This window comes from Anomaloglossus baeobatrachus, chromosome 4 (assembly GCF_048569485.1).
Source record: "Anomaloglossus baeobatrachus isolate aAnoBae1 chromosome 4, aAnoBae1.hap1, whole genome shotgun sequence".
NCBI lineage: Eukaryota > Metazoa > Chordata > Amphibia > Anura > Aromobatidae > Anomaloglossus > Anomaloglossus baeobatrachus.
This window is the reverse complement of record NC_134356.1, coordinates 641,934,832-641,946,994: the sequence shown is the minus strand read 5'-3', so window position 1 is coordinate 641,946,994 and position 12,163 is coordinate 641,934,832. Positions and strand designations below refer to the sequence as shown.

Here is a 12,163-nt window from a genome sequence, read left to right as displayed (position 1 = left end):
AAAAGACGGAAAAGGTGAACAACTCCATCCGAAAGAACGTCAGCTGTAAGTCACCATCTATAACTGCACTGTGACCTCCTGTATGTGCTCCAGCATCGATATCTACCACTATATAGTCACCATATAGCGGTAACATCAGTGTCATCTGCCGAGGTTCCACTATACCCACGATTAGTCTGCACCACCGTAGTTATCATGGTTACCTGGTAAGGGGCCCACTCAGATGTTTTGCCCCCCCTGAGCTGAAACCCTAGCTACGCCACTGACTGCACCTGCTGTGCGATGAAAAGAAACATTCCTCTTTCTGCCCCACTTATCATGCCCATCACTCTGTACCTTACATAGTGATAATGCCTCATTTGTGCCCTCTAGGTGGTAAAATTGCCCTCTAGAAAATATTAATGCCTTGTGCAAATGCCCTGTAAAAGTGTCCAAATTTTGCACCACACTTTGTTCACAATTAAGACTTAATATTAGCCCCCAGTCTCCCTGTGTACAGTTCTAACATATACAGTATAATGTCCCCCAGTTCCCCATTACACAATATGATGTGCCCACAACGCCCTATGCACAGAATGATGGGCCCACAGATCCTCTGTACACAGTATTTTGTCTTCACTACTCCCCTATTTACAATATAATGAACCCACAACTCCCCTATTCACAGTATGATAAGCCCACAGCTCCCCTATACACAGTATATTGTCTCCGCTGCTCCCCTATACACAGTATGATGTTTCCACTGTTCCCCTATACAATTTAAGATGTACACACAGCTCCCCTATACACAGTTGGATGTCCCCACTGCTCCCCTGTAGACAGTATGATGTCCCCACAGCTCCCCTATGTACAATATAATAGGCCCACAGCTCCCCTCTACACACTATGATGTTCCCACCACTCGCCTATACACAGTTTGATGTCCCCATAGCTCCCCTATACACAGTACAATGAGCCCATGGCTCCCCTATTCATAGTATAATGGGCCCACAGCTTTCCTATGCACAGTATGATGGGCCCAGAACTCCCCTATACAAAGTATGATGAACCCAAGGCTCCCCGATGCACAGTATAATGGGCACACAGCTCCCTATATACAGTATGATGGGCCACAGTTCCCCTTTGCGCAGTTTAATAAGTCCACAGCTCCCCATACACAGTATGATGACTTCACTGCTCCCCTATATACAGTATGATGGGTCCACAGCTCACCCATACACAGTATGATGGGCCCACACAGGGCCGCCATTAGGAATTTCAGGGCCCCATACTGGCAAAATCTTTGGGCCCCCTTGAGACTCCACCCAGGCTCTACCCCAGCTCCTCCTCCACTCCTCAAACCTTCCACACTCTCAACGCCATGCTTGGAAAAACGTGTGTGTGTGTATATATTATATATAAAGCTGAGTGTATCTATGTGTATGTGTGTATGTCCGCTAAAGGATTCCGCCTGTCACATTTACAATCACGATATTTTGCACAGACACCCCATATGACTCAGGGAACATCATAGACTATGTTTTGAGGGAAAATGTAACCCCGCGCTTTACAGTTATTCACCAAAAAAACCTGCCTCTATTAAAGTAAATGGAGCTGGGAGCTACAGGTCATTAGTAGGAGCTGTGATTGATTGCTATAGGCAACAAAGGACATTCTTAGTATAAGAATCTTAGGTGTGAGGTAATGTGATATCAGTTGAGATACAATAGAGAGAGACAGAGCGAGAGGGAGAGAGACAGAGACACAGACAGACAGAGAAACAGAGAGAGAGAGACAGAGAGAGAAAGAGGCAGACAGGGAAAAAGACAGTCAGACATGGAGAGACAGAGAAAGAGGCTGACAGGGAAAGAGACAGACAGACAGGGAGAGAGACAGAGACAAATAGGGAAAGAGACAGACAGACAGAGAAAGAGGTAGACAGGGAAAGAGACAGCCAGGGAAAGAGACAAATAGGGAAAGAGACAAACAGGAAAAAAGACAGACACACAAAGACAAACACAGACATACAAAGACAGACAGAGAGAAAGACAGAGACAGACACAAAAGGTAGAGACAGACAGGGAAAGAGAAATACAGGCAAAGAGACAGAAAGAGAGATAGAGAGACAGATAGAGAGATAGAAATAGAGACAAACAGAGAAGGAAACAGACAGAGGCTGGGAGAGAGAGACAGTAAGAGAGAGACAAATAGACAGTTACTATCCAGGGCAACACTGGGTACTACAGCCAGTATACAGGTAGGTCCAGAAATATATGGACAGTGACACAATTTTCGCGAGTTGGGCTCTGTATGCCACCACATTGGATTTGAAATGAAACCTCTACAACAGAATTCAAGTGCAGATTGTAACGTTTAATTTGAAGGTTTGAACAAAAATATCTGATAGAAATTGTAGGAATTGTACACATTTCTTTACAAACACTCCACATTTTAGGAGGTCAAAAGTAATTGGACAAATAAACCAAACCCAAAAAAAAATTTTTAGTTTCAATATTTTGTTGCGAATCCTTTGGAGGCAATCACTGCCTTAAGTCTGGAACCCATGGACATCACCAAACGCTGGGTTTCCTCCTTCTTAATGCTTTGCCAGGCCTTTACAGCCGCTGCCTTCAGGTCTTGCTTGTTTGTGGGTCTTTCCGTCTTAAGTCCGGATTTGAGCAAGTGAAATGCATGCTCAATTGGGTTAAGATCTGGTGATTGACTTGGCCATTGCAGAATGTTCCACTTTTTTGCACTCATGAACTCCTGGGTAGCTTTGGCTGTATGCTTGGGGTCATTGTCCATCTGTACTATGAAGCGCCGTCCGATCAACTTTGCGGCATTTGGATAAATCTGGGCTGAAAGTATATCCCTGTACACTTCAGAATTCATCCGGCTACTCTTGTCTGCTGTTATGTCATCAATAAACACAAGTGACACAGTGCCATTGAAAGCCATGCATGCCCATGCCATCACGTTGCCTCCACCATGTTTTACAGAGGATGTGGTGTGCCTTGGATCATGTGCCATTCCCTTTCTTCTCCAAACTTTTTTCTTCCCATCATTCTGGTACAGGTTGATCTTGGTCTCATGTGTCCATAGAATACTTTTCCAGAACTGAGCTGGCTTCATGAGGTGTTTTTCAGCAAATTTAACTCTGGCCTGTCTATTTTTGGAATTGATGAATGGTTTGCATCTAGATGTGAACCCTTTGTATTTACTTTCATGGAGTCTTCTCTTTACTGTTGACTTAGAGACAGATACACCTACTTCACTGAGAGTGTTCTGGACTTCAGTTGATGTTGTGAACGGGTTCTTCTTCACCAAAGAAAGTATGCGGCGATCATCCACCACTGTTGTCATCCGTGGACGCCCAGGCCTTTTTGAGTTCCCAAGCTCACCAGTCAATTCCTTTTTCCTCAGAATGTACCCGACTGTTGATTTTGCTACTCCGAGCATGTCTGCTATCTCTGTGCTGGATTTTTTCTTTTTTTTCAGCCTCAGGATGTTCTGCTTCACTTCAATTGAGAGTTCCTTAGACCGCATGTTGTCTGGTCACAGCAACAGCTTCCAAATGCAAAACCACACACCTGTAATCAACCCCAGACCTTTTAACTACTTCATTGATTACAGGTTAACGAGGGAGACACCTTCAGAGTTAATAGCAGCCCTTAGAGTCCCTTGTCCAATTACTTTTGGTCCCTTGAAAAAGAGGAGGCTATGCATTACAGAGCTATGATTCCTAAACCCTTTCTCCGATTTGGATGTGAAAACTCTCATATTGCAGCTGGGAGTGTGCACTTTCAGCCCATATTATATATATAATTGTATTTCTGAACATGTTTTTGTAAACAGCTAAAATAACAAAACTTGTGTCACTGTCCAAATATTTCTGGACCTAACTGTATATATATATATATATATATATATATATATATATATATACGTATATACACACACACAAACAATCACGGCCAAAAGTGTTGGCATGCTTGATGTTGTTCCAGGAAAAGAAGTATTGCCCTCAAAAATCTACATTACAGACATCACTAGGGGGGCACAGACATCACTAGGGGGTGCACAGACATCACTGGGGGGCGCGCAGACATCATTGAGGCGGCGCACAGATATCACTGGGGGCACACAGAAATCACTGGGTTGGCGCACAGACATGATTAGGGGGGCACACAGACATCCCTAGGGGGGCACATACATCACTAGGGGGGCGCATAGACATTACTGGGGGGTGCACAGACATCACTGGGAGGGCACACAGACATCACTGGGGAGCACAGACATCACTAGGTGGGCACATACATACCTAGGGGGGCACAGACATCACTAGGGGGTGCACAGACATCACTGGGGGGCGCGCAGACATCATTGAGGCGGCGCACAGATAACACTGGGGGCACACAGAAATCACTGGGTTGGCGCACAGACATGATTAGGGGGGCACACAGACATCCCTAGGAGGGCACATACATCACTAGGGGGGCGCATAGACATCACTGGGGGGTGCACAGACATCACTGGGAGGGCACACAGACATCACTGGGGAGCACAGACATCACTAGGTGGGCACATACATACCTAGGGGGGCACAGACATACTTAGGGAGGCAAAAACATCACTAGGAGGGCACAGACATCACTAGGGGGCATGGACAGACTGGGTGGCATGGTCAGCAATTGCGGAGCACAGACATCACTAAGTGGGCAAACAGCACTGGGTGTGGTACACAGCATTGGAGGGAACACAACAATGTGGGTGATAAACAGCACTGGAGGGGGCTAGACACAGCCCTGGGGGGGCTGCACACAGCACTGGAGGAGACTGCATACAGCAGTGGGGGGCTGCACACAGCACTTGGGGTTCCACACAGCACTGGGGGGGCTGCATACAGCACTGGGGAGTTTCACACAGCACTGGGGGGCTGCACACAGCACTGGAGGGAGCTGCACACAGCACTGGGGGGCTGCACACAGTACTGGGGGGCTGCACACAGCACTAAAGAGTGGGCACACAACACCGGAGGGCAGACTCTACCTGTTCTCGCCACCTCCGCATTGCCTGCAGCACTGTGTTGATGCGCAGAGTGATGACCTCATCACACTGGGCTGTGGGATGACGTGCTGCCTCCCTGCTCTGCTCGATTTGCTTCCGGCCACATGGCTAATTTGCATACGATGCACTAGAAGGGCTTCGCCTGCAACTTAACTGTGTGCAGTGGCTGAAGCGACACCGCCGAGCTCCTCTGGAGTGACTGTGACTGGGGACCGGTGAAGAGGGGGGCCTAGCCTGCTCAGGGCTTAACAAAGATAAGTAATTACCCCGGGCCTGGCCGGGCCCCCTCTCTTCAGTCACAGTAGTAATGTCCTGATGGCGGGCCTGGGCCCACAGTTCCCCTATACACAGCATAATGTGCCCACAGCTCCCCTATACATAGTATAATGAGCCCAAAGCTCCCGTATTCACAGTATAATGGTCCCACAGCTCCCGTAGGCACAGTATGATGGGCCCACAGCTCCCCTGCACACAATATTATAGGCCACAGCTCCCCTTTGCAAAGTTTAATGAGCGCACAACTCCCCTATACACAGTATGATGACTTTACTGCTCCCCTACACAGTTTGATGTCCCCACTGCTCCCCTTATTTTTAATGGAGCAAAAGGTGTGTAGTTTGAACTTTTGTATTTTTTTAAATTTTTTCAAATTTTTTTAAAACTTTTTTTTTACTTTTTTACTGCATTTATTAAGCTGTGATCATATGATCTCTTGTACTATACATAGCAGTGTATCAGCACTGCTACGTATAATAAAAATCATGATCTCCCATGAATGCCAGCTACAGGCTGACTTTCACAGGAGTATCATAATGATTAATGAGAGTCACAGGGATCTTCAGCAGACCCCCGGCTGTCATAGCAACCCATTGGTACCAACCGATCACATCACAGGCGCACTGAAGTTGATGTGGCCCGACACCCAAATACTTTTGAAGCCACATGGATCTGCACTTTTACAGTCTGGATCCGCCCATTACTATTAGGAACACGAGACATCAAGAAAAAGACTATAAAAGGTTTATTATTTACATTTATTTCTGAATTTAGACACATAAACACAAAGATATTAATGATAATACCAATATTTTGGATAGAAGATAACATCCAAAACTGATCTCTATTTATTAGGTCCAACTATATTTGGAATCCCCTTGACATTCTATGTAGATCTGCTTTTCCACTCATGCATCTTTTCTGGTTTGAAACATTGTTAAATATGGAAACGGTGCAACTGTCACGAACCGCGGTACGGGGGCTTCTCGTGTATCTTCTGGAGCTGTTCCTCCCTGTACCTGAGGTCACTCAGCCTGGTCTCCTGAGCCACGGATGGTGACCAGGACTGTTTGGAATTCTGACACTGTGTCAAAAAGAGCCTACTGAGCATGTGCGGGACTCCTATGGGTCTTTTGCTATTATCTGAGCATGTCAGTGATGGGGTAAGTTTCTATTGGCTGCAGTGACATCATCAGTGACCTGGCAAGTTTCTATTGGCCGTGGTGACAACATCAGTGACGTGGCAAGTTTCTATTGGCCACAGTGACGTCATCAGTGATGTGTAAGGCTTTCACTGGCCAAAGAGGCTGGCTGCACGTGGTTCCTCCACCTTGTGGGCGGTACAGAGGTGATAAATAGCCCTGACGCCCACATGGAGGTGCGCTCTCATCTTTGTGCATGCAGCAACACACAGCTACTTTTGATAGGGATATGCAACGAAGTCCTACCGGAGTGATTGAGGGTCAGCAGGCAGGTTAGGATGAGGCGTCGCGGTCACATCTAAACCGAGTTAGGGTCAGAAGCCGGCTAGGCTGGGCTCCAGGTTTATCGGGGTTGTGCCGCTAAGGGACCGGTGGTTAACTGGCTATACCCTATTACAACCCGATATAGGAGCAATATCCTACACGCTCACCTCTGCAGATAGCCAGTGCGTATACTAGCGGAACACAGGTAGTGTTCTGCATGACATCCCTATTCATACTGTGTATGCTGTATATACAGTGCCTACAAGTAGTATTCAACCCCCTGCAGATTTAGCAGGTTTACACATTCGGAATTAACTTGACATTGTGACATTTGGACTGTAGATCAGCCTGGAAGTGTGAAATGCACTGCAGCAACAAAGAATGTTATTTCTTTTTTTTTTTTTTTTTAAATTGTGAAAAGTTTATTCAGAGGGTCATTTATTATTCAACCCCTCAAACCACCAGAATTCTGTTTGGTTCCCCTAAAGTATTAAGAAGTATTTCAGGCACAAAAAACAATGAGCTTCACATGTTTGGATTAATTATCTCTTTTTACAGCCTTTTCTGACTAATTAAGACCCTCCCCAAACTTATGAACAGCACTCATACTTGGACAACATGTGAAAGACAAAGGAGCATTCCAAGGCCATCAGAGACAAGATCGTGGAGGGTCACAAGGCTGGCAAGGGGTACAAAACCCTTTCCAAGGAGTTGGGCCTACCTGTCTCCACTGTTGGGAGCATCATCCGGAAGTGGAAGGCTTATGGAACTACTGTTAGCCTTCCACGGCCTGGACAGCCTTTGAAAGTTTCCACCCGTGCCGAGGCCAGGCTTGTCCGAATAGTCAAGGCTAACCCAAGGACAACAAGGAAGGAGCTCCGGGAAGATCTCATGGCAGTGGGGACATTGGTTTCAGTCAATACCATAAGTAATGTACTCCACCGCAATGGTCTCCGTTCCAGACGAGCCCGTAAGGTACCTTTACTTTCAAAGCGTCATGTCAAGGCTCGTCTACAGTTTGCTCATGATCACTTGGAGGACTCTGAGACAGACTGGTTCAAGGTTCTCTGTTCTAATGAGACCAAGATCGAGATCTTTGGTGCCAACCACACACGTGACGTTTGGAGACTGGATGGCACTGCATACGACCCCAAGAATACCATCCCTACAGACAAGCATGGGGGTGGCAGCATCATGCTGTGGGGCTGTTTCTCAGCCAAGGGGCCTGGCCATCTGGTCCGCATCCATGGGAAGATGGATAGCACGGCCTACCTGGAGATTTTGGCCAAGAACCTCCGCTCCTCCATCAAGGATCTTAAGATGGGTCGTCATTTCATCTTCCAACAAGACAACGACCCAAAGCACACAGCCAAGAAAACCAAGGCCTGGTTCAAGAGGGAAAAAATCAAGGTGTTGCAGTGGCCTAGTCAGTCTCCTGACCTTAACCCAATGGAAAACTTGTGGAAGGAGCTCAAGATTAAAGTCCACATGAGACACCCAAAAAACCTAGATAACTTGGAGAAGATCTGCATGGAGGAGTGGGCCAAGATAACTCCAGAGACCTGTGCCGGCCTGATCAGGTCTTATAAAAGACGATTATTAGCTGTAATTGCAAACAAGGGTTATTCCACAAAATATTAAACCTAGGGGTTGAATAATAATTGACCCACACTTTTATGTTGAAAATTTATTAAAATTTAACTGAGCAACATAACTTGTTGGTTTGTAAGATTTATGCATCTGTCAATAAATCCTACTCTTGTTTGAAGTTTGCAGGCTCTAACTTATTTGCATCTTATCAAACCTGCTAAATCTGCAGGGGGTTGACTACTACTTGTAGGCACTGTACCTACTTTCTGTAAAGTCACAGGAGAGCATAGCGCCTTTTCTGGTCCTGTGAGTAACCAGGTCCAGGCCTTATTATATTTATTCTGGTCCTATCTCTAAACAGGGATCAGTTCCTTTTACATTATTAGCCGTATCGGGTCCTGTGAAGCAACAGGGTCCTACTACACTATATGGCAGCTTCTGTGTGGATTATAACACAGAGACTGTACACGCAGGTTGTTTATATTTATGTAGAGTCTTTGTAAACCTGCGACTACACTTGTGTGACCTGTAACACATGTGCCTATTTATTTTCGGGGTTTTGCTGAATATCAGTACAGACTGCACGGTGGACCCTGACCTCTGATATCGGTTTACCCTCACCCTTTACCATATCAATAGGTCCATCCGTAACAGTAGCGTTATGGATTTTATTCCAACAGTGTCTAAAATGTAAATTTAAAAAATAAAGAATATTACATTTTTATTTTTTATATATATATTGAATACAAATCTCAACATAAAAATTTTTAAATTGTTAAAAAATATAAATATTTAAGGTCATTTCTGTATGAAATGGATTTAATCCTGGCAAAATGCAGTGGTTAGGCATCAAACTATTAACTCTTAAATATTTCAATGAATTATTTGGCTAATATTATTTTGTTTTATTTTTTTTATTATTTTTCTTGTTAGATAAAAAATGACTATCAATTATGTCTAAAGATCATCAAAATTAAAGTGGAAGTGGACTTAAACAAATTTATATATCAAAGATTAGTACTAGAAATTGCAAACTTGTAAAGATAGACATTGTAATGGATATAATCAATAAATTGATAATTACTTCAGATTTCGGGCTACTTTTCTTACTGCTCCCAAAACCTCATTATTCCTCAGTGTATAGAAAACTGGATACAGCATTGGAACCACAGCCATATAAATAAATGAAAGCATCTTGTCCTGGTCCTTAGAATGTCCGGATTCTTTGTTACCATACAAGAAGATAATTGGACCATAGAATAACATGACAGTGGTGAGATGAGAGGCGCAACTGGAGAAGGCTTTGAGACATCCCTGTGAAGAGCATATCTTTAATATAGAGGAAATAACATATACATAAGAGGTTACTATAAGAGGCAAAAATGTAAAAATGATGTTCCCAAACAGCATGAATATTTCTGTCCTTGCGGTGTTACTGGAGGTTATGGAATATAAAGTCTTGAGGTCACAATATAAATGATCAATTTCATGTGAGTAACTAAAAAAAAGTATAGATGTAAGTACTGCATAAATTACTGAGTTTACAGCTGATATAAGCCAAGATGAAGCAGCCATTGTGTTGCATACTTGCCTGTTCATAATGAGATGGTATTGTAAGGACATGCAGATGGCTACGTATTGGTCATAAAACATAAAGGTCAAAATAAAAATATCACAAACAGCAGCGAACATATAAAAATAAAGTTGAGTAATGCAAGTTGAAAAATATATTCTGTTGTCTTGTGTTGTAATTATGGATAGCAGTTTAAGAAGAGTAGTAGATACATAGATGACGTCTGCCAGGGAGAGGTTTCCCAAAAAGAAATACATTAGAGTATGGAGCCGAGTTTCCAAATATATAAGTCCAGTAATAAGTAATTTTCCATTCACTGTCAAGAGATACATCAGTAAAACACCAATAAAAAGCAAATAACCTTCCATTTCAGAGGTGGATATTGTTAAGATATAAAATTTTACTACAGTACTGTTTGGACATTCATCTTTTGTTCTTGTCTGTAAAAGTATATAACAAAGTAATTTTTTGTGTATAGTATGGTAAAAAATTGATATACAGTGCCTTTGTGAAAGTATTCACTCCCTTGGCTTTTTAACTATATTGTTACATTACAACTAGTGTTTAAATAGTTTTGTAATCTGATTTATGTGTGATGCATCAGCACTAAATCATCTAAGTTGGGGCAGTTAAGTGTGAAAAATATAGGCAAAAATTAAATTTTCGGGATAAGATAAATAAAAATTGCCTTGTATATATTCACCCCTTTTGCTATGAAACCCCTAAAAAATTCTGGTGCAAACAATTATCTTCATAAGGCACATGCTTAGTGACACCATGTCCATCTGTGTGCAATCTAAAGGGGGCTTTACACGGTAGCGATATCGCTAGCAATTTCTAGCGATAGCGACCTTGTAAGTACCCGACCCGTTGCGCATGCGATTGTTTGTGATCGCTGCCGTAGCGAACATTATCGCTACGCAGCGTCACACATACTTACCTGGTCGGCGGCGTCACTGTGACTTCCGAACAATCCCTCCTTCAAGGGGGAGGGACGTTTGGCATCACAGCGACGTCACCACAACGTCACTAAGCGGCCGGCCAATCAAAGCAGAGGGGCGGAGATGAGTAGGGCGTAACATCCCGCCCACCTCCTTCCTTCCTCATTGTGGCCGGCGGCAGGTAAGGGGACGTTCCTCGCTCCTGCGGTGTCACACATAGCGATGTGTGCTGCCGCATGAGCGATGAACCACAACGCTAAACAACCCTTACCGATTTTTGACTTTGGGACGACCTCTCCATGGTGAACGATTTTCACCATTTTTGAGGTCGCCTAAGGTCGCTGGTAAGTATTACATGCTGCGATATCGTTAATGACGCCGGATGTGCGTCACTAACAACTTGACCCCGGCGACCAAACATTAACGATATCGTAGCATGTAAAGCCCCCTTAAGTGTCCCAGTATCTGTCAGTATATCCTAATCTATGATGATCCCCTAGAACACCATCAAATCCATTATCATCAAATAGAAAGAACATTGCACCACAACAAACCTACAAAGAGAGGGCTGTCCAGCAAACCTCAGCCCAGGCAAGGAGGGCATTAATCAAAGAAGCAACGCAGAGACCAAAGGTAACCGTGAAGAATCTGCAGATTTCCCAAGCAGAGACCGGATTTTTTTGTCTGTCCATATGATCACAATAAGTCATACACTTCATACAGCTGACCTTTATAGAAGAGTGGTTAGAAAAAAGCCTTTACTTACAGACAAAATTAGAAGGCTTGTTTGCAGTTTGCCAAATGTGGGAGACTCCCCAAATGTATGGAGAAAGGTACTGTGTTAAAATGAGAACAGAATTGAACTTTTTGGGCAAAAAGCAAAACGGTAATTCTGGCACCAAGCAAACACAGCTCATCACCCCCAAGAGCAGCATCACCACAGTGAAACATGGTGGTGGCAGCATAATGCTGTGGGGATAATTTCAAAAAGAGGGTTAGGAAAAAATGGTCCAAGTCGAGGGAAAGATGGATTATTTCAGACACTATCTCTTGATCAACATTCAGAAAATTTAACCCTATTTGTGATATAGACATTCCAACCTACGACTCCATATACAGTTTATTTCTGATCAGATGCGCTTTTGATTGAGCAAAAATCACCTTCATATGAGATCGAAAAACCCCTTTCTATCTATTGTTCCAAGGGGTATACATTTAATACCACATAACAAAATGACTCCACATCATTTCAATATAAATAAGGGACAACA

The 12,163-nt window shown here is 43.8% G+C and overlaps 1 protein-coding gene across 1 annotated transcript; it reads right to left on the bottom strand.

The window, feature by feature from the left end:
- Positions 1–9,458: 9,458 nt before the first annotated feature.
- Positions 9,459–10,319, bottom strand: LOC142302753 (olfactory receptor 1G1-like). The gene has a single exon (XM_075343865.1). It carries the CDS (start codon positions 10,317–10,319, stop codon positions 9,459–9,461), a length of 861 nt encoding a protein of 286 aa, XP_075199980.1.
- Positions 10,320–12,163: the final 1,844 nt, after the last annotated feature.

What these genes read in the sequence shown, in the direction of transcription:
- LOC142302753 (XM_075343865.1), bottom strand. Translation starts at nt 10,319, where the DNA reads ATGGAAGGTTATTTGCTTTTTATTGGTGTTTTACTGATGTATCTCTTG.